The sequence below is a fragment of the Rhinatrema bivittatum genome, chromosome 8 (assembly GCF_901001135.1).
Source record: "Rhinatrema bivittatum chromosome 8, aRhiBiv1.1, whole genome shotgun sequence".
NCBI classification, from domain to species: domain Eukaryota; kingdom Metazoa; phylum Chordata; class Amphibia; order Gymnophiona; family Rhinatrematidae; genus Rhinatrema; species Rhinatrema bivittatum.
Window position 1 is genome coordinate 66,378,259 of NC_042622.1, and position 25,826 is coordinate 66,404,084.

General features: G+C 44.8%; 1 protein-coding gene across 1 annotated transcript in view; it reads right to left on the minus strand.

Moving 5' to 3' along the window:
• Window positions 1-25,826, minus strand: part of PIGT (phosphatidylinositol glycan anchor biosynthesis class T) — a 77,990-nt gene that overhangs the window by 42,511 nt on the left and 9,653 nt on the right. The window contains exons 4-7 of the mRNA XM_029611961.1: window positions 15,072-15,172; window positions 13,013-13,099; window positions 3,037-3,124; window positions 2,666-2,763 (exon numbers count right to left, since the gene is read on the minus strand). Coding sequence (XP_029467821.1) covers window positions 2,666-2,763; window positions 3,037-3,124; window positions 13,013-13,099; window positions 15,072-15,172 — 374 coding nt within the window. The remainder of the gene's footprint in view (window positions 1-2,665; window positions 2,764-3,036; window positions 3,125-13,012; window positions 13,100-15,071; window positions 15,173-25,826) is intronic.

Genomic DNA, 25,826 nt, shown 5'->3' on the forward strand with positions numbered 1-25,826 from the left:
CGTGGCAGTGTTTGCGTCATTCATGTCAAGGTCTTTTAGTTTAATTGGTAGGATTTCGGTGAGTTCATTGATTGAGCAAAGATTGGTGAATTTGATGAGTTTGTTGGATCGGTTTGCTTCTGTGGATGGGTGGTTTAGTTGTAGGTTGGTGTGGATGAGTTTATGGTCTAACCAGGGGATGGTGGAGGCTGATGGGGGTTGTCTATGAGATTATTGATGAATATTAGGTCTACGGTGTGTCCGGAGGTATGGGTGGGGGTGTTGATTATTTGTTTGAAACCAATGGCTGTCATGGTTTCTAGGAGGAGTTCGCCGGTTGGTGGTAGAGGGGTTTTGTCCATGTGTAGGTTGAAGTCCCCTAGAATGATAGCAGGTATGGCCATGTTGGTGGCGATGGTTTCAATTAGGGCGGATATATTGTGTTGTAGTGTTCCTGGAGGGGCATATAGGAGGTTGATTTGTAGTGATTTTAATTTGAATAGGCTGATTTCTATGGTGGGTGGAGGGTTGATGGGGTGGACTATGATGTTGAGTTTCTTTAGGGCCATGAGGAATATGCCGCCACCTTTCTTTTTTGGTCTTGGTATGGAATAGATGTTGTAAGTTGATTTGGGTAGTTGATTGATGAGGGTGGTTTTTGAGCCATGACTCCATTATGCAGAGTATGTCGGGGTGCGAGTCAATTAGGAGGTCGTGTATTATTGGTATCTTTTTGGTGATGGACTGAGCATTGAGTAGAAGTAGAGATATTACAGTGAGGGTTGTGATTAGCTTGTTTGGGTGTGTGGGGATAGTGTTGAGTTTTCGTGTTCTGAGGGTGCGTGTTGCTTTACGGTTGGGGGAGTGTGTTTTGGGTGCATGTTGGTGAGAGGGTGTGGGGAGAGGTGTAGGGTAGGGGGGTTATGTGGGTAGAATGTGTGGTATGGGGGGAGGTATCGAGTAGGGAGGTTGTATGGGTAGAATGTGTGGTATGGGGGGAGGTATCGGGTAGGGAGGTTGTGTGGGTAGAATGTGTACATCTGTGGTATGTTTGCGGTTGCTGCTTGAGTTGGATTTGGCGGGTTGAGTTAGTGGTGGGGGTAGGCGCTGCAGGGCCTGGTGTGGTCGGAGGTTGGCTCTTACCCCGGCAGGTTTGCGCCGATCGCGCGAGCATTGTGTGGGGGTCCGCTGGTTGACGCACTTTTCGGGTGGGGGGTTGAATGTCGTTTATGGTGCTCGCAGGTCGATTCCAGTTTTGGTGGGGAGCTGCTGGTCTGCTGTGTATCCATGGGTGGGTCGCTGATCAAATCTGGGAGTTCTCTGTGGAAGCCCCGTGGCAGCATAAAGAGGCACACTAAGGGGCATGCCCCTTAGTCGTGCTCTTTAAGTGCGCGACGCCAGAGGTAGGAGGAGGTTTTAAATTTCCCTACCCGGCGCTTGATGTGACGTCGTCGTCTGGGGCGGGCTTGGTGTTGCTCCATGGGGCGGGCTCGACGGTGGTGGCTCAGTCCTGGGGCCTCGTTCCGGCACAGTGCGGCCTCCACTGACCCCAATGGGTCTCCGCCGACTGCGGTGGAGGAGCGAGGCGAGTCGCAGGAAGAAGGAAGTGGCGCCAGATGTAGAAGGAGGTTTTAAATCTCCCTACCCGGCGCTTGTTGTGACGTCGCCGTCGGGGGCGAGCCTGGTGTTGCTCCGTGGGGCAGGCTCGATGGCAGCGGCTCGGTCCTGGGGCCTCGTTCTGGCGCAGTGCGGCCTCCACTGACCCCGATGGGTCTCCGCCGACCGCAGTGGAGGAGCGAGTCGCAGGAGGAAGGAAAAGATAGAAGTGCTAATATTGCACCAGGCCCTTTAGGGTTAAGGTAGTTAATTTTTTCAGAGAGGGTATAGACAAACAGAACAATCTGAAGGTGAAACCATGCGCCAAATGGTTGATTAGGTCTGAAGGCACACTGGTTGGAAAACACTGCTCTATATACCCCACTCCTACAATTATCAACTGTGCCGCTGTATGTACAGAGCTAAAATTCATGAGCCCATCTACACTGTCATGAGGATTTGTAGAGTACCATAAGTGATAGTTCTGTATATCTTCAGACTTCACTGTATGCATAACCAGGAATTTGAGCCTATCCATATCATCAGGACAACTGTGCTGTTTAGTATATCCAATGTCAAGACAATGAAAATATTGACTACAGTTTGCATAATGTATTTGCAAAGAATGGTATAGGATACAATCTTAATCACTTTTCCCATTTATCAGGTACCGATTTAGATTGTAAGCCTTCAAAGGATCGGAGCTACCTACTGTACCTGAACTCTAACACCTTGCACATGGGTTTGGATAGATGAATAATCAAATCCAAAATCAAAGAAAAGAAAATTATTACTTACCTGCTAATTTTCGTTCCTGTAGTACCATGGATCAGTCCAGACAGTGGGTTATGTCCCCAATCCAGCAGATGTCATCTGCTGGATTGGGGACATAACCCACTGTCTGGACTGATCCAGGTACGTACAGGGAATGCGGTGCATTTCTCACCCTCATTTATTTCCAACACCGTATCTGAGAAAATTAGAGCTTCAGGCTCTGTCATGGACCGTAAATCACAGTCAAGCCCTCTCTGGTGAGTGGGTTAACAGATTTTTTTTCTTTCTAGGGCATATCCAAGAAACTGGAGTTTACCTTATCTTTACTGGAGATATCAACATAGATTTTACTCTGGGATGCCAGGGGACAAGCTTCTATTCCAGTCCGAGTAAACATCTTAAACAGCGACCAATCTGGGAGCAAAAGGAATATGCAGCAAGAGTTCAGAAAAGAAGAACAGTTTTCTGGTTTACTAAGATGAAAATAGATTCAGGGATTTGCTGTTCACCTTTTTTTAGTGTCAAAGAAGCTATCTGTAAAACAAACTGGCATTGAGATTATTACAAAATGCCCAATTGTGATTAAGTCAAAGGTTGAATGCAACCAACTACAGAGTTTTCTAATGAATATTTACAGTCATTTATGTTTCTCATGGCAAAAAATCTCAGTTTGGGAAGTGGATGTACCTCTCTTTCCTTGTCCCGTGGAGAACATGTCAAATACCACAGTAAGGGTCTGTCTGAGCTCCCAGGAAACATCAGAGCATGAAGCGTCCTGAGAAGGAAGGAAGGACACATTCTTAAAGAGAAACAAATACCAACGGCAAGGAACAACAAATTTAATCTGAAAAAGCTTTGCATAACTTAAATTTACAATCAATGATTTCTTCTACATTTTTAGAGCAAGTCCTTTTTTTTTTTTTTTTTTTTTTTTTAGACTTTTTTGGATCAATGTATTGCATGGGACTTCTGGCATTCTCCTGTCAAATATAACAAGAAAATAGTGAGTCAGGTCTCTCATGGTTTCCAAGCCTAAATGCTTTTCTATGAGGCTTCCTTATAGATTGCAATATTCCAGTGATAGTCATACGCAAGCCCACCATAAATTGAAAGCAGGTAGGATGATAAGGAACATATTCATGTTGGTTTCTACAGGGATTTTTTGCACCAATACTCCAAACTGGATGAATCTCTACTGGGCAGTCTAGGTGAACCATTTTGGTCTTTATCTGCTGTCATTTACTATGCTATATGTTATGTTACAATATAAAGAAACCAATATATGATGCTCCAGTTGTATCTATTTTTCAGACGGCGTCAATGCCTGCAATTTGGATGTAAACTTAGGGAGTAATAATCAAAACTGCTCACACTAGTGCAAACTCAAAGCAAAAGACTGCTCAAGTTATTGCTTTGATTATTGCCCCTGGAAAACGTACCACAGAGATTGCAGCTGCTTTCTCTGTGGGAAATTTTTTCCATCAGAAACAGCAAGTTTGCTTACTATAAACAGTGTTTTTCATAGATGGCTGGATGAAATAGTTATTACATGTGGGGTGACGTCAGGGCCAGTGCAAGAGCATTTGGCGCCCTAGGCGAACCTTTGGTCTTGAACCTCCCTCCCCCAACTTACTTCTAGCACAGAACTCCCAATCAGTGGCAGTGGATCCAGAACAGTACTCCCCCCTTCTTTGATGTTAATCATCCTGGCACAATAGCCCTCTGGATCTCATGCTGGCAGGAGTTTGCTGCCCCCATAACTATGCCACTCTAGGCAACAGCCTAATTTGCCTTATGGAAGTACTGGCCCTAGGTGACTTCATCCAGCAGCACCGAACAGACTCGTCTCTCCTAGCTAGTAGAGCTTTAAGCTCTACTGAGCATGTGCACGAGTTCCAGTGCAGACACTGCCTTGAGAGCCTTCTCAGTCAATATCAGAGCTAATCCTAGCTAGGTAGTCAGTCAACTCTCCAGGGAAGCAGGCAGGTATTCTATGGCTAATTCACCCTGCTATCTACAGAAAGCACTGTTTATGGCAAGCAAACTTGCATTTTCCATTGATAAACAAGCAGAATTAGCCATTACATGTGGGAAGTCTCAAGCTGAGGGCTGAGTAAGTAACCCAGGCCCCACTGTGAAGAGTAGACTATCGAAAGAATAAGTTAAGCAAAAACTGCTCGTCCAAATTTACTATCAGTTTTTTGGAAGATTGTTTAGATAGCATGTAGACACAAAGGTGTGAACTAACAACCATGTGTCATGAAAGAGCTGCTGAAGCAACCAGTGATCTGCATAGATGATTTTTGATATCTGAAGCACAAGCCTGCTAGAGTAACACTGTGCAATGCAGTCTGCTAGCCAGTTAGAGAAAGCACACTGGGCAACTAGCACCCCTATAACTATACCTCTGTGAGAATTATGGGAGATAGATTAAAAGCCTGATTATGAGGCTAACTCATTCCTCTACAGAGAGCCAGTGCCCTTTTAAAATGCATAGAATGAAGAGCTTTCCTTTTATTATTATTATTTTTGAGTGTGTGGCTCCAGGAAGAATGAAGACAACAAAGGACTGAGCAACCTAAAATACATGATACTACTCTTGCCAGAAACTTAGGGTGAGATTGTGAAACACTATTGTGAAAGAATTGCAGGTGATTAAGACAGCCAACCAAGGCTGGAAGATCTCTGAACTTTCTAGCTAATTTGATCATCAGAAGGAATACATCTTTCCATGAGAGAAACTTGAACAAGACCATCCAGTAGTTTAAATGTCAGCAGCATTAGCTGTGCCAGAACGTCTAGTCCAACGGTACAAGGTGTTTTGTTTTCTTAATTTATATTCTGCTTTTCAGGCACTTCTAAGCAGATTATATTCAGGTACTGTAGGTATATCGCTGTCCCCAATGGGCTCACAATCTAAGTTTGCTTCTGAGGCAATGGAGGGTGAAGTGACTTGGCCAAGGTCAGAGGAGCAATTGTGGGATTTGAACTCTGGTTTCCCTGGTTCACAGTTTTACATTTAGTGCTGTTGTATTGGGGAAACCTTCCCCAAAATTAAGACAAGTGAACTGCCATGGCAATCAGATGTACCGTTACAGAAAGCCTGGCAAAAAGCTGAAGCTGAAAATGGGGAGTAGCTCAGCATCCCCTGGAAGGACATGAACAGATTCCAAGGTACTGTGATGCCAGCTTGTAGAGAATTTTGTTCATTAAAATTGTAGGCTCTTCTCACCATGGCTTTCTGGAGGACAGTACTGTGTCCTCACCCCTCTAAGAAGCGATGATCTGGCAATTATTGGGCTCTCTACATCCAACCCATCAGACTGAGGGAGGGGGAGATCAGATTAAACAGATGTGCCCCTTTGTGAGTCAATGAGAGGGAGAGTGATCCAAGCGGGATTGGAGGACCCCTGGAGAACCATATTAGATATGCAATAAACTTGTGTCGGTCATGCCAGAGATATAAGGATCAATTGGGTCTGGAATGTGATTTTTTTGTGCCGTAACTGCTGTTACTCATCATGGGAGCAAAGATGAGTTTACTGGAAAGAGTGTAGTAAAATCATTCCAGATTTCTGTGTGGATCTAATGCCAATAGAGGAAAAGGCTAGAAAACAATTGAATAGCTTGCTCGCTGTCAAATGTCTTAGAGATCATCCAAAGGCTCTGCGAAAGCAATCCGCTAATGTCCTGGAGATACTTAGATGACAGGCAGTGTGTGCAGGATGGTTTTATGTCTGCATGTTCTTTCCCATATTTTATACTCAGATTGATTTTTCCATTTGCTGGCAGAGTCTATGTCTGTCTGACTCCTTGTTTGTTTTCGCAAAACATGTCTTCAATTTTCTGTTTGAATGAGAATAGTTGTCCCATGGAGTACGCGAGTAAAGGGAGACAGAGCACATTTGATCACTTTCAAGCCTAGATGGTTCAATTGAAATTTTCATTTTTTTCTGAATGAACCAAGACCCTTGGGTTCGAAAGCGGGCTGTGTGGACCTCGCACTCTTTTGCGGAGGCAACCGTGGACAATTATAGATAGTGAGGAAGCAGCCAAAGAAAGGTGTTCTCACGAGAAATGAAGGGATATAGGCACAACCGCATTCTAGTTTTATTTCATTCAAACCCTGCCCTTTGGCTGTCAAACTGTCAGTGAGAAGGTCCTATCTGGAACCAATGCTTCCCTGCCAGAATCGTACATGAAGGTGGGGGAGTGGAAAAAATACAAATGCTGGCCCCTTAAATGGGGCCAAGGATAACCTGTACATCTATGGCTAATGCCCAATCTGTGTTCCACAGGTGCATCGGAGGGAAGTGAGAATGTTAGCAGTCCGTAGATGAGAAGCTACTTAGGCTACAATGAATTTTATTATGACAGGGAAAAAAAGGAGACAATTTCCTGAAGATCATCAAAAACCTAACTAGTACAGGAACTGAACAAAGAACATAAGAAGTTGCCATACTGGGTCAGACTGAACATCAAGTCCAGTATCCTGTTTCCAACAGTGGCCAATCCAGGATACAAGTTCCTGGCAAATACCCAAACAGTAAATACATCCCATGCTACTAATACCAGTACTAAGCAATGGCTATTACATAAGTCAATTTGATTAATAGCAGGTTATGGACTTCTCCTCCAAGAACTTGTCCAAACATTTTTTAAATCCAGCTATGCTAATTGACTTAACCACATCCCTGGCAGTGAATTCCAGAACTTAATTGTGTGTTGAGTGAAAAAGAAATTTTCTCTGATTTGTTTTAAATGTGCTACTTTTTAACTTCATGGAGCGCCCCCTAGTTCTTGTATTATCTGAAAGATTAAATAACCAAGTCATATTTACCCATTCTAGTCCTTTTATGATTTTATAGACCTCTGGCATATCTTCCCTCAGCCATCTTTTTGCCAAGCTGAACAGCTTTCCTCATAGGCTAGCTGCTTCTTCCTCTTTATCAGTTTGGTTGCCCTTCTCTGAACCTTGCCCAGTGCAACTATATCTTTTTTCAGATGCGTCGACCAGAAATGCACATAGTACTCAAGGTGTGGTCTCACCATGAAGTGATACAGTGGTACTATGACAGTCTCCATTGTATTCACCATTCCTTTCCTAATAATTCCTAACATTCTATTGGCTTTTTTGACCATTGCAGCATACTGAGCCAACTATTTCAATGTATCGTCCACTAAGATGCCCAGATCTTTTTTCTGGAATGGTAACTCCTAATATGAAACTTAACATCGTGTAACTACAATATGGGTTACTTTTCCCTATGTGCATCACTTTGCACTTGTCCACATTAAATTTCATCTACCATTTGGTTGCCCATTCTTCCGGTCTTGCAAAGTCCTCCTACAATTTATCACATTCTGCTTGTAGTTTAACAGCTTTAAATAATTTGGTATCATCTGCAAATTTCATCACCTCACTGGTTGTTCCCCTTTCCAGATCATTTATAAATATACTAAAAAGCAGCGGCCCAAGTACAGATCCCCATGGCACTCTGTTTACCCTTCTCCTGACCATTTAACCCTGTTTCCTATCTGTTAGCCAATTTGCAATCCACAAAGGGATGTTGCCTCTTATCCCATGACTTTTTAATTTTCTTAGAAGTTTCTCATGGGGCACTTTGTCAAAACACCTTCTGAAAATCCAAAATACACTGAATCTACTGGCTCATCTTTATCAACACGATTATTAACTCTTTCAAAAAAATGTAGCAGATTTGTAAGGCAAGACTTCACTTGGGTAAATCCATGCTGGCCGTGTCCCTTTAAACCACGTCTATGTTCTGTGATTTTGTTCTTTAGAATATTTGCCACTAATTTTCCCAGGACTGAAGTCAGGCTCTCCAGTCTATAGTTTCCTGGATCATCCTTTGAGCCCTTTTTAAATATTGGGATTACATTGGCTACCCTCCAGTCTTCAGATATAACGGACAATTTTTATGATAAGTTACAAATTACTAGTAATAGATCTGAAATTTAATTTTTGAGTTCTTTCAGAACCCTGGGGTGTATACCATCTTGATTTGCTACTCTTTAGTTTGTCAATCTGGCATACTACATCTTCAGGTTCACCGTGATTTGGTTTAATCCTTCTGAATCATCACCCTTGAAAACCATTTCTGGAACATGTATCTCCCCAACAACCTCATTAGTAAACACCAAAGCAAATAATTTTAGACTTTTGGCAATGGCCTTATCTTCTCTAAGTGCCCCTTTAACCCCTCGAACATCTAAATGGTCCAATCGACTCCCTCATAGACTTTCTGCTTCAGATATATATAAAAACATTGTTATTATGAGTTTTTGCCTCTATGACCAGCTTCTTTTCAAATTCTCTCCTAGCCTGCCTTATCAATGTTTTACATTTAATGTGCCAATGCTTATGCTGCTTCTATTTTCTTCAGATGGATCCTTCTTCCAATTTTTGAAGGAAGTTCTTTGGGTTAAAATAGTCTTTCACCTTGTCTTTTAACCATGCTGGCAGTCGTTCGGCCTTCCTTCTACCTTTCCTTCCTTTAACATTTATATTCTTCTTTATATAATGTATTCTGCTTTATATAATGTAATGCATCTCCTTACTCTCTTGCATCCGCTGCCTAAGTTCCCCACCCTTTTCTTGCCATCCACCCTCTTCAACGTATTTCCAACAGTTCTTGTTAAACCGTTATGATGTATTTCTCTTAGTTCATTGTAAACCGATATGATGTTCCCAGGAATGTCGGTATAAAAAATTGTTAAATAATAATAATAAGAACATAAGAACATAAGAAAATGCCATACTGGGTCAGACCAAGGGTCCATCAAGCCCAGCATCCTGTTTCCAACAGTGGCCAATCCAGGCCATAAGAACCTGGCAAGTACCCAAAAACATCTAGACTGTGTTTCTACAATTGTGTTTTTAAACAATGTCCATGCCTGTTGTACACTCTTAACCCTTGTGGCTGCACCTTTCAGTTTTTTTCCTATTTACCTCATTTTATCAGTCTCCCATTTTGAAAATTTAGTGCTAGAGCTGTAGATTTATTGGCCCCTTTCAGTCATTAAGTCAAATTTGATTATGTTGGGGCCCATATTCAGCCGCAGAGCAGCCGGTAAAGTTAGCCAGATATACCTATCCTGCTAACTGGGATATTTGGCAGTGTGGCTGCACCGCTGAACATACCCAGCTATGCAGCTAACTCTAGCCTGCCCCGAAGTGCCTCCTGCCCGCCCCTGGACTTCCCCCAAATTATGCAGCTAGAATTTAGCCACATACAGCTTCAAATATCACTGCTTTTCCATTTAGCGGATAGCTTTTCAGTTATCCATTGTTGCGGCCGACCAGCCACATTCCTGTTCCGCGGCTGGCCGCCCTCACCTTCTCCGAAGACGCGGCCACCGCCGCAAAGCCTCCCTGCACCAAGCTGCTGTGCAGGCAGGCAGGCTTAGGTACGCCTCTCCTTAAAGAGCCTGTGGCGGGAAAACAGCCCCAACACCACCTAGTGACATCAGGAAGCAGCCCCTATATTAGGCCCATGTCTTCCTCGCCTCGATGCCTCAGCAACAGTTCCTCCTATTCCTGCTGTCTGGCCTGCTCGTCTTGCTTCTGGGCGTGTTCTGTGCCTGACCTCAGATTGTTACTGGACTTGCTGCTCACTATTTATTTATTTATTTAATTCTTTTTATATACCGACCTTCATGACAGGTGTCATATCAAATCGGTTTACATGTAACAAAGGGGTAAACATTCTTATCAACCATTTAACAGTAAAATAATCAGAGGAGGTAAAAAAGTTACATATAACAAGGAGATCGAACTTGGGAAAAGAAGAAAGAGAAGGACAGAGGGATAACCATTATGATAAAAGGGTATCGCTAAGTAAGTTGTCCAGTAGGCTTGAGATGAGGAGCTCTGAAATTGAATAGATTAAGGGAAAGCTTGGCTAAATAGCCAGGTTTTAAGTCTTTTTCGAAATGTTTGTAGGCAGGGTTCCTGTCTGAGGTCTGGAGGTAAATTGTTCCAAATAGTGGGTCCCGCTATAGAGAATGCTCTTTCTTTGGTTGCGGTGTGGCGTGAAGTTTTGTTAGGAGGTACATGGAGAGATCCTTTATATATACTACCTGCCCTGACCTCAGATTGTGCTCTGGACTTGTTGTTGTCGCCTAGCCTGATCTTGGACCCCTTTCTGGACTTCATCGCTGTCAGCCTGCTCCAACCGTGGACCGCCTCCTGCCTGTTTCTGCAAAACCTGGTCGTAAGGATCCCGGAAGGCCTTCCCGGCGACTAGCACCGCCAGCCAAAAGCAAGGACCAGCAAGGGCCTTCCGTGCGGGTAGTAACAATCTCACCTCAGTACAAGGGTCCATGAACGCAAGATCCATCTAAATGATTTCTGAATATCAGCCTCATAACGATCACTACTGTGGCCCCACCACAGTTACCTCTTGCACTAAATCCTGCATTCCACTAAGAATTAGATCTACAATAACTCCCTCAATTGTCTGTTCCTGAACCAATTGCTAATGTATTAACTGATGTATTAAGGAAAGGTAAAGGAAAATTAGTTTCTTGCCTGATAATTTTCGTTCCTGTAGTACCAAGGATCAGTCCAGGACTGATCCTGGTACGTACAGGGAATACATCTTTCTGTGTATTTGTCAACAGAAAACAGACATTCAGGTTTGGGAAGACTAAGGCCTTGCAGTCATAGATACACTGGTACTACCGCTAAGGATATGACAAATTCTCTTGGTGAAACGGACAGTCTACGGGGGAATACTTTATTCTGACAGACGGAGGAATCCATGACGAGATATAGGGAATGCCTGTAGGTAGGGTGGATGGGAAAATGAGCAGAAGACTCCTTCAGATCTTGAAGTGCACATCTGCTCCACTAGCTGGATGAAGGGAACACATGTGTGGAGAGAGAGATCATTTGAAGTTTCTCCTGGAACATAAGCATGCTAAGGTTGCTTAATCTCAGGACTGATCTTAATCCTCAGATTTTGGAGATGAGGAAGAAAGCAGGAGGAGAAGTATTGAGTATAGTAAGGTATAAGAACATAAGAACATGCCATACTGGGTCAGACCAAGGGTCCAGCATCCATTCACCCCAGAACTGTCTCCCTGGAAATGCCAGAGCTGTCTTGCATCAACTGTGCCCTAGAGCATCTGTGGTGCATCACTTACACATGCTCAGGAATGCCAGATGGATCCACCGCACTGAGCATTGGAGCAGCTTGTATCGATGGCAATGGGAGCTCTTAACCTCTCTGGTGCTGTCTCCATGTTAGTCGGAGCGACTTGCATCAACGGCATACCAAGCACCATGTGTTGTTAAACAAGTCACATTCTTTTAGCTTTGGACTCTAAAAGTGGAAAGAGGAACTACCCACTTAGGTTTGACTATTCAAACCTACCTGCATATTTTCCCATCGATAAGAAGGCTGAATTAGTCATTAAATATGGGGTGTGTCTGTGGCTCACCGAGCTTCCTGCATCAACACGCCAGCAGAGATCACCAAAAACAGCGGGCCATACTCTCACAGCACTTCAGGTCATATGCTGATGGCTCCAGAAAATTCCGGGGCCAGTAGCAAACTGCAAGTTAGAGTAGCCCAACCTTGCTCCCTCTACGGGAAGCAAGATTGTGGTGTATAATATGGAACTCTCAGGCTCTGGTGCCTTACATCCTGCACACTACAGATGTTTCATGGCAGGTGCTTTCTCCTCTTCATGGAAGGATTAAAGGCTGACTAGAAAAATAAAGAACAGTCTTGAAAATTACTCATGGCAATGCCAGATGTTTGAAGGCAAAATTTATTTTTTTTTAAATGTCATAGTGGGTGCTGCTGAATAGCAAGCAACTAAAAAATTAAAGTAACTTAAAACATGAACTTTACAAAAAAATTAAAAGAAAATATATAGAAAGTACATATACATGCTGTGCTTGGACAAAAAAAAAAAAAAAAAAGACAGGAGGCTTTCGAAGCAACGCCCTTGTGGGAACTCTCGTACATGCTGAATAGAACTGAAAGCTCTACAAACTAGGAGAGACAAGTCCATTCAGTACCACCAGATGATATCACTCCACATGTAATGGCTAATTCAGCCTGCTTATCGATGGAAAACATGCAGGTAAGTTTGAATAATCAAACCTAAGTGGGTAGCAGTTCTCTCCACCCTCAGGAACACCTCTAGAGTTTTTAACAATGTGATACTTTTACCCATAGTCAGGTTGGGCAATATTCAAAGCCCTCCCACTTCTGTATGTAAAATACATTTTTACCCACAGAAAATGCTTTGAATATTGGCATGGAGGTCCGGGAGAGGGGGAAAGGTGGAGAGGCATCCCAGTAGCAAATCAGCCTCTGGCAGGTAGAGATGAGCAGCAGCAAATCGCAGTTATTTTTAGGTGCTGGGTGGCCGCCACCACCTCCTCCTAGGCCCTAATCAGGGACGAAGATGTCACTCCTCCTACTCTTGGAGTCTGTTTCAACCGTCACAAACTCAAGTAACGAGCAGTTTAGTAATATTGCCCATGCCCCTATCAATTCCGCACCCATGCAGCATAAATTTCTCTTTCGTGTCTTGGGTTCATACGTAATAAGAACCAAGGACATGCTCATTTTGATGACTAGACCAGGTAACAGCAAGTTCATTCGGCTTTCTGTGCACTTACCCTACAAATGGGCCGAATGTGCACAGCTTGGGAGTGGTAGCTGCTATGGAACAGGCGCTCTGCTTTCAGCAGAACAGCAAGACCAGCCTGCAGGAACATGAGAAACAGAAGGTATCACTAAAAAGTAAGAACTATTATTATATACAAAAGTGCTGCACAAAACAAGTGCATGGCTATTAACCTTCTGAGATCAGCAACACTGTAACAAACTGGATTATCGTGTGGTTATTTGACGACACCTTGACATAAAAGCTTTTATACATGCTTTTATGTAAAGCTTTCAGTTTCAGTGTGCGCCACACTGCAGCAGGTTGAGTGATCACCTTGTTCCTGGTCATATGACACAGATGAGCTAGACCTGATTTTTCACACTTTTACAAATACTTAAGATTTAGAAACGCCTAGAATGATTTCAGGTGGCAGCTGAAATCTCAAAACTGACTTACTGTCTCTTATAGAAAAAAAACTTTGAATCAGGGCAGAACTAATGCTGGTTGATGTACTTACAACTATGATGCAGCACAGACGGAGCAACAACCTTAACAGACTGGCCTAATGCTATTAATTCAACATGTAGATCTCTGATGCTGTGCCACAGCTGTAAACCAATATCAGTGGTTTCCAAATTTCCATTTTTACCAGCCCCGACAGTGTCTCTTTAACCATTTGGGACTGGATCTACCGTTCTCTAAGCTGTCTGCTATCTGCAGGACCTCTTTGGGTCCTTCTGAACCCGTGGACAGTTTTCTGCTCTGCTACATATTTCCCAAGCAGCCTGCTGCCTCCCAGGATTCTGGTACAGCACCACAAGGCATCACACATCCTCTAAGTAAGAGTTTTACCCTCGCCATAAAGGAGGCAAACCACACCAATGGTTACTCTATGACCTGGGCTCAGGGACAAGCTGATATGACACATACATGTAGAAAAACCTCCATCTCTGCTTTGAAGAGAAAAATAAAAGTAGTAACGTGGTAATTAAATACTGCAGAAGGGACTAGTCTATACAGGTAAAGCAGAGTTTTGGAATGGAGAAAAACAAGAAGGAAGAAAGGAAAGAAACAGAAACGTTCAAATCTGAGCCAGAAACGTCCAAGGTCGGTCAGCTATTTTATTTATTGAAAGAATACCAAGTTACTTTCTATCATGAGAGGAAATACATTTATACTATTGTACTTTACTGTCCTTTTCTAATCTTGCCTCATCCCATCTCTTTCAATCCCTTTCCCGTCACTCTTTCCATATCCCACCATCACATGCTCTCTCCCCCTCCCCATGTCACTTTTGCTCACTCTGTTTTTCAGAATCAAACCCCTAAGTCACTTTTCCTCCCATCTCTGGGACAATGTCTCTGGTTCTTGCTCTTTCAGAGTGGTCTTTTCCCCAGTCACTTTCTAGATCATGCCCTCCTGTCACTAGATTGCATTCTTCACCCTCGAGGGCAATAGGAGCCATTTCTAGTTAAGTTTCCTGCATGGTTCACCAGCAACAGTAACCTCGCAGGCCATGAGGCCTAGAGGAACTCAATGCAGTAGGCCGATACCAGGACCCTTTTACTTGGGCTGTGAGGCAAAAAGGGGGATTTTCTCATCCCGTGTACCCAGTGCAGCAGCGGCAGGAACCTCTTGGGCTGTAAAGCAGGATAAGCGATTCCCTCATCTGACACTAGACCAATGCAAGTCCTTTCTATAGCCAGAGATGGAGAAGATTCCACTTCTACAGGGGTCTGAACAAGCTGCTGAGGTGGCTCAATATGCTGGGTCGAATTTGTCATAAAGATCTCATTTGCCTGGTTGGTTGAGCACCAAACAACAGCTTTAACAATGGCTAATGGAATTAGATAGTTGCTAGTAACAGCATTAGCTGAATTCAACCTCGTTACTGGAGTTAACAATTCTTCTTTCAAAATAAAAAGATATGAATATGCACAAGACAAATAGATTGTGTGTGTGGCATATCGCAGCATCTGAGCATGTAGATTTTTAGAGCGACGGGTTCTTACAGGTGCCTGGTGTACTTTTCACGACTGTATGAAAAAGCATGCATAGCGTGCCCTTACCCTAGAGCCACATGGCAACAGTTTTTTCCAAGGTGTGAGGTTTTCAGTGCAGACGACTTCCCTGGGCAGGATGGCATACCTCAGCAGGCGATGATCTGTCACTGGGGAGGAGGGAGAACGGTTACTGTCCTGGGTGACCCGAGACAGAGTTGCTCAATCATTCCACAGTGAGCATTTTAATCTCCAAGTATTGCACCTTGGTACCTGAGGTACTGCAGCAATAGGGCAGTACCAATTCATTATATGTACCCAGATCAGTCCAGACTCCTGGTTTTGCCTCCCTGCCAGCAGATGGAGACAGAGAAAGTTACACTGACACTGTACATAAACCAGTGTGCCACCTGCAGTCCCCCAGTATTCTGTCGCCAGCAGATGGTAAATGATGTAAAACCTGCAGTCTACAGAGAATGGAAAAAAAAAAAAAAAAAGATTAAAATACAAGAACATTTCTGATCCTCCCAGGGGGTTGTGAGGTCCTGGTGGGGCCATCCTTCCCTAGTTTGAGGTGGACGACCAGAGGGCTGGTGACCCTTCAATAACTCCATCCGGATAGTGTGCATTTACGGCAAAAGCAGCATGGCGTTTGGGGGGGGGAGGGGTGTCTGCATTGAGCATGGCCATACCAGTAGTACGAGCCTCGTGGGTGATGGGTTATAGTGCCGAGGCTTTCCCCCATCAGCACGGAAATGGCAGCCATTTCGATTTCCTAGCAACGTCAGCAGGAGAGTCGGGGGAATCCCCTCAACTATTGCTGGCGGTTCCCTGTCCCACGGAAATGCAGAGAGGCACCAGCATTGAGTTGTCGTCTCTTGTTCTAATAGGAGGTCTCCTGCTGGTTTTAATTTGCTTATGCATAAAACTTGTTTAGCAGAACAAGCAGCGGGGGATGCTGGCTCTTGGTCCCAGTCGCCATGGACTCTCAGCCATTCAAGAGGTCTGAGCTGTTGAGAATTCAGGCATTTGATGATTTTTGGTGCCGGATGTTGAACGGATCTGGGCCTAAATGCACTGAAGGTGCAGGCAGGCTTTGCTTAGCCATGTGGTAGGCTGCGGCAGTGATTCGTTTCCCACGTGTAGGCGTGTGCGAATTCGTCACATGACGGTTGCATGCACGTAAGGCTGCGACCTAGACTGGAAAGCGTATTTGCACAGGTACTTGTATATGTATGACAAGGGCCTATACGAGCGCATATTTGCACATGTATCACAGCAACCTTGTCTTCAGAGCATATTTGCGCGTATTCTGGAGGGGTGTGCGTGTACGCCCGGGTGGCATTCATGTGCATGCAGGAGGCCGCCTGGAACCAAAGTTCAGGAGAGCTAGGCGCCGGGGATGAACAGGTCCAAGCGCCTTGCCCATTTGATAGCAATTCAGTCCTCACTCTCTCTCCAACTGTGTGTGTCAGTGCTATTTAGATTCTCAAAGCAATTTGACTACTACAGCTTTTGCTTATATTTGGACATCCCCTTGGCCTATGTCATCTCTGGAGAGGAGTGAGTGGGAGGCGAGGCAATGTTCAGTTCTCCTCCTCTCTTGTTCCCAAGGGCAGAAGCTTCCCCAAGCGAGAGAAAGGTTGGAGAGAGCAAGGAACCTATGGGCTCCGATATGCATCCATCCGCCTTCTCCTGGGTGGAATGTTTCAAGGGCCTGCAGACCTTTCTGCAGGAGCACCCAGCGAAGGAACCTACTATGTAGGGACCATGTGCTCGGGCCTCCCATTTGGCAATCATGGTGAGCAAATGCCGCAGGGAGGCTGTCCCTGGTAACGTTCAAGTGGATATGGATCATGAGACATTGGAGGATTCTGATGGGGAATTGGCTCTCTCACCAAATCATACAGTACATCTGCCACATAAGTCATGCCAGCCTCACCAACTGCAGAGGGCTGAGTGCCCCGGTTGAAGCCTGCTCTTGTGCTTTCTGAACCCAGCACAAGCAGGCATGCTGCATCATACTGCTACTAACTGCGGCACGGAGGCTTAAGGCGGAAACCTCAAACATGTGCTTTAACTGAATCTCCAACTTGCGGTCCTGCGCATCCTTCAGAGCAGCTGAACCCACCACTGGAATCTTAATTCTCTCGGTCACTGCGGAAATTGCCACATCCACCTTAGGAACCCTTAGGCGATCCAGGGTCTCCTCCAAAGGATAAAGCTTTTCCATTGTCCTACTGATTTTCAAGCCCATTTCCAGGAAGACCAAATCCCGGCTTCTGAATTTTCTTAGGCAACGGGGAGGCACTAGGAGGACCACGCAGCCCATCCAGGAACAGATTCACTCCTTCATTATCAGACTCTTCCTGAGCCATCTTAACTCCTAATTCCTCCAACACCTGAGGATTGAGAGGACACAGCTCCTCCTTCTGAAACAGGCAAACCACCCAAGGGTCATCCCCTTCTGTCACTGGAACCTCATCCAGAACAGGGTCAGTATTTGGACCCGCATCTGGGTCCAAGTTCAGGTCCGTCCCATGTGGGGACGCAGAGTCCTCCTGCAGATCATCCGAGTCATTCAAATCCCTGGGGTTGCCCTCAGTTCCTGCGTGAGCCAGACTCTGGCATCTCAGCAGATCTCCAGAACCTCCCACAGAAACCATCCTTGGGCTTCTTAGAAGGGGCACCTGGCTGCCTCTCTCTGGATCTCCCACCTCCTGCTCCCTTCCTTGCCAGGAAAGCTCTGTGCAGCAGCAGGACAAATTCCGGAGAAAACTCCTCCGGACCCTTGGCCCCCTGAGCAAGCAGACTTTCTTCTGAGTCCCCCATCTTGATCCTCTTCAGTACCCTGAACCACAGGGGAGAGGGGAATCTCCAGGCTCCCTGAAGGCTGGGACCCCCTGGATGCGATCCCCTGTGGGCAAGGCTGAAGCAGTGGATCCCCCGGGATCACAGCCACAGCCCCTGAAGACCTGGAGGCCCTCTTTTCCTTTGCTGCTCTCACAGTGGTTCCTTCTTCACCTGACGTACAGCCAGTACAGAGGGAGTGGGAAATGAGCCTTGCAGTCAGAGCCCATATGCCCTGCATGGTTTAGGCACCATCCCCCATGCAGTCACAAATGCAGCCCAAGAGCAGTCAGTTCTCCTCCCTCCTGCTGACCCCAGCAGTTTCCACTGGCAAAACACCCCAGTCGCTGAGCCGCAGACACTTTCCTTTTTTTTTTTTTTTAAATTTAACTTAATTTAAAAGAAACAAAAACAGATTACTTCCCTGACCAGAAGACAGCAGCTCACAGGAAAAGACTTCGGAGGCAGAGAGGGAGCCAGTCCCCTAGCTATCAAGGCCTCTGGAGCAGCGGGCTACAGCAGTCAGAGGTTTCCAACTCCCTGGTAGCCGGCTCAACCCGAGGGATGGTCCACAAAGGAACCTAGCACCTCAGGGAACCTAAGTCCAACTTCCCAAATCCAAATCTTTTCTCTAATATTTTTTTCTTTTCTTGTCAGACCTCAGGTTTGCACCTCTACCATCTGCTGAGATCAGAAATACTGAGGGACTGCAGGTGGCACTTTCGGATAAGTAGCAGTGGCTCAAAGTTTTGTTCTCTGCCTCCATCTGCTGGTAGGGATGCAAAACTCACTTGTCTGGACTGATCTGGGTATGAACAAGAACATCATGTAATTACAGTTTGGATTACTTTTTCCTACTAGCATCACTTTGCACTTGCCACATTAAATTTCATCTACCATTTGGATGCCCAGTCTAGCAAGATCCTCCTGCAATTTCTCATAATCTACTTGAGATTTAACACGTAATAATTATGTGTTATCTGCAATTTGATTAATTTTACTTGTTGCTCCCTTTCATTTATAAATATATTAAAAAGCAATGGTCCCAGTACAGATCTCTGAGGCACTCCACTGAGAAAATTTAGCCCTGCTCTCCATTTCCTATCTTTTAAAAAGAGTATGCAATCCACAATAGGGCATTGCCTCCGAACCCATGACAATTTTTTCAGACGTCTCTCATGAGGAACTTTGTCAGACGCTTTCTGAAAACCCAAATACATTATATCCAATGGCCCATCATTATCCACGTGTTCATTAACTTCTTCAGAAACGTGTAGCAGACTGGTGAGGCAAGGCTTCTCTTGGGTAAACTCATGTTCACTGTGTCCCAATAAACCATATCTTTCTATATGTTGTGATTTTGTTCTTTAGAATAGTTTCTATGATTTTTCCTAGCACTGAAGTCAGGACTAGCAGTCTATAGTTTCCTAGATCATCCCTGAAGCCCTTTTTTAAAGATCGGCGTCACATTGCCCACCTTCCAATCTTCAGATACAACAGATGATTTTAATGATAGGTCATAAAATTACCAGTAACAGATCTACTTCCTCCACTTCTGTGTAATGTTTCAACATAACCTAAAGTGTAACAGAGACCCTTGGAATCTGAAAAGGGTACTGTCCTGAACCCATTACACTGCTCTTTACAGGGTTTTTTTGTTTTTTTATTATTATTATTGGCCCAACAGTTATTTTCCTACTCCTTTGTGCTTTCAACTCAATCAGAACTGGCCTCTGCTGTGCTACACTGCCATGAGCCTTCGATGCCAACTACACAGGGGTTTATCCACCCCACGGACTGGGAGCACTGTTTCTGCAATGGCCCTAGCCCTGGCCAGCCTAGGAATTAAGGACCTGTCCCAGCAAGCCATCTGCATGGCAGTACAGACTGGCCCTGAATGTTAATTATTTATCAAACAAAGCATAAAAAAATACCTGAGGGGTGGAGGGAAGATATGCAAACTTGGAGGAAAACAAAAGCACCATTTGCAAGAATTACACCTTCAAAAATCAGGCCCTATTTCTCAGCTCCCCATCACCTGCAATTTAAATCTTTTCTACAGAGTTTTCCAAAGAAATATGACTAAGTAAATTTTAGGTTATATGTTTTTATAGCTATTATATCTATTTACTTTTTACTATTCTTTTATAATGATTGATGAATGTTTTATACTATTATCTTAGCTATTTATGTGATATATTGTGACTTATTTTATGTATTATATTTCTCTACTTCCTTTATTATTGTAAACCGTTGTGAAGATTCATCTAAAACAACGGTATATAAAACTTAATAAATATCTAGTCTACCCATCCATCCAATTAATTTAGCTTTTTAATTCCCATTAGTTCCTTAGAGATCCCCTGCTTTCTTTATTTCAGATACTGTTTTTCTCTCCACTACTTCCACTGGGAGGCTGTTCCTCATATCCACCACCCTTTCCACAGCAGACATGCCTAAATGTCTAGAAGGTTCTTGCAAATTCTGAACAGTATGCTAGTGGACAACCTCATGCGCTATTCTCCCTTCAATTACCATTTTCCCTCTTCCTCCCTCATTAGCAATCTGGCTAAAAGCATCTAAAGCACGTCACAGCAAAAACCACACAGAAGAAACTGTTTTTTTAAGTTTAATACTTGAAATTTTAAAACTGATTGACAGTTTGAAGTTCCAGTGGGCTTCTAGGGTCAGATAACACCTGTTAATGCTCAAAAGTGATTTGAGTAAAAATATTACATTTTTCTATTTTTATTTTTTTATAACAATTTTTATTTACACACCAAGAAAAACATCCATTGAATCTAAAAAATACAAAGGAGAAATTACTTACCTGACAATTTCCTTTTCTTTAATGAGAACAGGTTAATCCACACCAGTGGGTTATGCACCTCTACCAGCAGATGGAGACAGAGCAAAGTGGATGTCACAGTATATATACCCCTGCCCTGACATCAGCCCACTAGTATTCTTTGCAAAAACCAACTGTGGACAACTAAACAATACATGAACATAACTATTAACTGAGTGCTTGAATGGTTGTCTGCTAGCAGGAAAACACTGAGCTCAGACAAAGAATCTAATCATCACTAATCTAGGGTCTGGATCTGACACTTACCAGTAATCCCCGGAAATGTAGCCACTCAGGAGAACAATATCATTACCATCCGGCAGCCAAGGGCAGGAAGGTGAATTAACCTGTCCTCATTAAAGAAAAGGAAATCAGGTAAGTAGTAATTTCTCTTCTTTTAGCATTCAGACAGGTTAATCCACACCAGTGGGATGTATAAAAGCTACTTCCAAACAGGGCGGGAGGCTGCCCACGATCCAATCAACACCGTGCGTGTGAAAGCTGCGTCCTCCTGGGCCTGCACATCCAGGCGGTAATACAGGAAAAGGCGTATAAGGAGGACCACATGCAGTTCGACAAATCTCGATGGGAGACAACAATCTAACCTCCGCCCATGACACTGCCTGAGCTCTAGTAGAATGAGCTCTCACCTGACTAAGCAACAGCTACTCAGCATCCACATAAGTGGCTGTGATTACCTCCTTAATCCAGCTGCAATGCCGGCTCACCCTGTTTACTCCTACCGTGGAGTATGAATCTTCCTGAGAGGTTTAGAATCCTCCAAATATTTCATAATATGCCTCTTGACATCCAACCATAACAGGCGATATTCATCTGCATCTCTCTCCCTGGTCAGAATCGGCAGGGGGATTTATTGATTCAAGTGAAAATCCGAGACCACCTCTGGCAAAAAAAAAAAAAAAAGAGACAGGATAGTTCGCAGTTGTATCACCCCCGGAGTCACCCAGAGAACCCGTTCCCGGAAAGACAAGGCCTGCAGTTCGGAAACTCTATGCGCAGAACAAATTGCTACAAGAAACACAGACTTCAAAGTAAATAGTCTCAAGGAGAGGCTACGCAGTGGTCGAAAGGTGGGACCCGCCAAAAAATCCAAAACCAGATTAAGACTCCACAAGGGCACCGGTAACCACAAAGAAGGACGAAGATGATTCATCCCTTTTAAGAATCAGGCCACATCCGAATGAGCCATCAAGGGTTCACCATTTACCTGACCTTGGAAGTAGGCAAGAACCGCCACCTGTACTTTCAAGGAATTAAAGGCCAATCCCTTAATCAACCCATCCTGCAAAACATCCAAAATGAGTGGGATCTTAACCGAACAAAGATGAACCCCTTGTTCCTCACACCAAGCCTCAAACACTTGCCAAACCCGAACATAGACTAAGGACGTGGAGAACCTTCGTGCTCGAGGCAAAAGTGGCAATCTCAGCAGCGGAATATCCACATTTCAGCAACCGAGCCCTCTCAAGGGCCATATCTTAAGAAAAAAATCAAGTCAGATCTTCATGAAGAATAGGCCCCTGCCGTAGCAGACCCCTGTGGACTGGTAACTGGAGATGAAAGTCCACCAGGAGCCTTTGCAGATCTGCATACCACAGCCTCTTGGGCCAATCTGGTGCCACCAGAAGCACCATTCCCATGTGACTCTTCAAATCATTCTGCCCAACATGGGCCAAGGGGGAAAGGCATACAGAAGCCTGTCTTCTGGCCACTCCTGCATGAGGGCATTGATGCCCAATGACTTCAGATTTCTCCTGCGACTGAAGAAGCAAGGAACCTTCGCATTATGTGATGTCGTCAGCAAGTCTAGAAATGGGAGGTCCCAGTAGTTCACTATGAGCTGGAATGATTCATTTGACAATTCCCCTTTTCCGGATCCAGACTGTCTGCTCTTACATTGTCTTTTCCTGTAATCCGTGAGGCTGAGATCTCCTGAAGATGTACTTCCGCCCATTCCATGAGCTGGGCTATTTCCTGCGACACTTGCTGGCTCTCATGATTCCTTCCTGGCGATTGATGTAAGCCACCGTTGTCGAATTGTCCGACATTATTCGAACCGCTCGATCCTGCAAACAGTCGAGGAATAGCAAGCATACCAACCGATCACCACAGGCTTCCAGGTGACTGATGCTCCAGAGAGACTCTTCTGTACTCCAGCACCCCTACACTGTCAACTCCTGACAGTGAGCCCCTGGACTCTGGAGGCTCACATCCGTCATGAGTACTAGCCAGGTCAGTGTTCATAGAGAAACACCCTTCCTTATATGATCCACTTGCAATCACCACTGCAACTGGATGGTGATCTCCACTGGTAAGTAAAGCCATACTGAGTAGTCCTGAGACTGTGGACTCCAACAAGCAAACAGCATGCGCTGAAGGATGCATATGCACCTCTTGGACGGCTGCCATCAACCCGAGCACCTGTAGATAAGACCACACTGTCGGGCGTACTGTTTCTGTCAACAGTCACACCTGTGCCATCAGTTTCTGAACGTGGACACCCTGCATTGCTTCATGTCTAAATGAACAGAGATACTCCAGTGATTGGGATTGCTGCAGATTGCTCTTAGCCAAGCTCACCACCCAGCCTAGTTCCTGTAGCAAGAAGATCACCTTGCACGAGACCTGAAGGCTCTCTTTCATACTCTTGCCAGAATTAGCCAATCGTCTAAGTAGGGGTGGACCAAAATGTCATCCTCTCTCAACACTGCTGCTTCCACCACCATGACCTTGGAGAAGGTCCTGGGTGAGGTTGTCAAACCAAAGGGTAGCGCTCGAAATCGATAATGTCTCCCCAAAACAGCGAAATGCAGAAATCGTTGATGCTCCAGCCAGATGGGAACATGTAGGTACGCCTCTGACAAATCCAGAGAAAAAAGAAACTTCCCCAACTGTTCTGCCATTACCACCGAATGTAAAGTTTCCATGTGGAAACAAGACACCCGCACTGATGGCTCCCTTGAGATCTAGGATGGGGTGAAAGGAACCCTCATTCTGGGATACAATGAAATAAATGGAATATGAGACCATATTTTCTTGTGATATGAGCACTGGGATTACAGCCTGCAGGCTGAGGAGTCTTGACAATGTACACTCCACTGCCTGCCTCATCTGCAGGGAGCTACAGGGAGACACCCTGAAAACATCCTGAAGAATGCTGAGAAACTCCAGAGCATAGCCATCTCTTATCACCTCCAGAACCCACTGGTCTGGCATGATCTCATCCCACATCTCATAAGAAAAGAGAGAAGAAGTAACCCCCCCCCCCTCTCCTGTTCCCAGGCGTGGGTCGGCACACCTGCATTGAGAGCTTCAGTGGGCACCACCACTTGAGCCTGCGCCCTGTCTGGGCTGTCTGATGAAAGGACCGAGACCTACCCAAAGTTTGAGCCCTTTGAGAAGCCACTCCTCCATAGGGTCGAAAGCGTTTGAAACCCCTAGCACAATTTCTCGCGCTGAAGGAGTGCGGTGCCTGCTTCTTATCCTCTGGTAACCAAGGAACCTGGGACTTACCCCACTTATTGGCCATTTTTTCCAACTCACTCCCAAGAGTGATTCTTGTATCGGCTGACTCCTGGCCGCTATCACTGAAGCCACCCCTCCGGCAGAAGTGTGGACCAGGTCGCAGCATGCATCTGCCAAAAATGCGGCTGCCGGTTCCATCACTGCCTTGGAATACAAACCAGATTCATCAACTTACTAAAGAGAAGCAAACAAGTGCAAGCCACCAGGGAGCAACAAGAAATTTAATGTGGACAAGTGCAAGGTGATGCATATAGGGAAAAATAACCCTTGCTGTAGTTACACGATGTTAGGTTCCATATTAGGTGCTACCACCCAGGAAAAAGATCTAGGCATCATAGTGTATAACACTTTGAAATCGGTTCAGTGTGCTGCGGCAGTCAAAAAAGCAAACAGAATGTTGGGAATTATTAGGAAGGGAATGGTTAATAAAACGGAAAATGTCATAATGCCTCTATAATCGCTCCATGGTGAGACCACACCTTGAATACTGTGTACAATTCTGGTTGCCACATCTCAAAAAAGATATAGTTGCGATGGAGAAGGTACAGAGAAGGGCAACCAAAATGATAAAGGGGATGGAACAGCTCCCTTATGAGGAAAGACTAAAGAGGTTAGGGCTGTTCAGCTTGGAGAAGAGACGGCTGAGGGGGGATATGATAGAGGTCTTTAAGATCATGAGAGGTCTTGAACGAGTAGATGTGACTCGGTTATTTACACTTTCGAATAATAGAAGGACTAGAGGGCATTCCATGAAGTTAGCAAGTAGCACATTTAAGACTAATCGGAGAAAATTCTTTTTCACTCAACAGTTAGTGTAGCTGGGTTCAAAAAAGGTTTGGATAAGTTCTTGGAGGAGAAGTCCATTAACTGCTATTAATCAAGTTTACTTAGGGAATAGCCACTACTATTAATTGCATCAGTAGCGTGGGATCTTCTTAGTGTTTGGGTAATTGCCAGGTTCTTGTAGCCTGGTTTTGGCCTCTGTTGGAACCAGGATGCTGGGCTTGATGGACCCTTGGTCTGACCCAGCATGGCAATTTCTTATGTTCTTAATTCTGAAATAGCATCCATAATGTGAAGAAACATGATGTTTTATGCAAAGAAATTAAAATGGAATTTTTCTTGGCTCAGACATGGAATCAGCACCCGGCACCCCCAGCATCTTCAATGCCTGGGAGATCAGAGCCGGCAACTCATCTCTATGAAAGAAACGCAACATTGTTCTATATGACTCCAAAGTGGAACAAATTTCTCCAACTTAGAGGGAGCAAGGATCGGCTTCATCATCCGTACCATCTAATTCCCCATCAGTGTGACCCACAGCAGATCCAGACGCTCTCCTATGCTTACCCACAGCACGCAGCCTGCGATCCTGAACTGTTAGGTTAGGCCGGGGCCGCCGACTATGCCTGAAGAAAGGACTGCAATCCTTGAAAAAATTCCACCCAAGAAAAGGCAGAAGGATCCATGCCAAAACCAGGGGGCGTCGGTCCTGTGCCCACTGAACTATCTTCCCCTGCTGACAAACCAGTTAAAGGAGCCCCAAAACCAGGGGAAACCTCTGGGAGTTATCCCTCCTG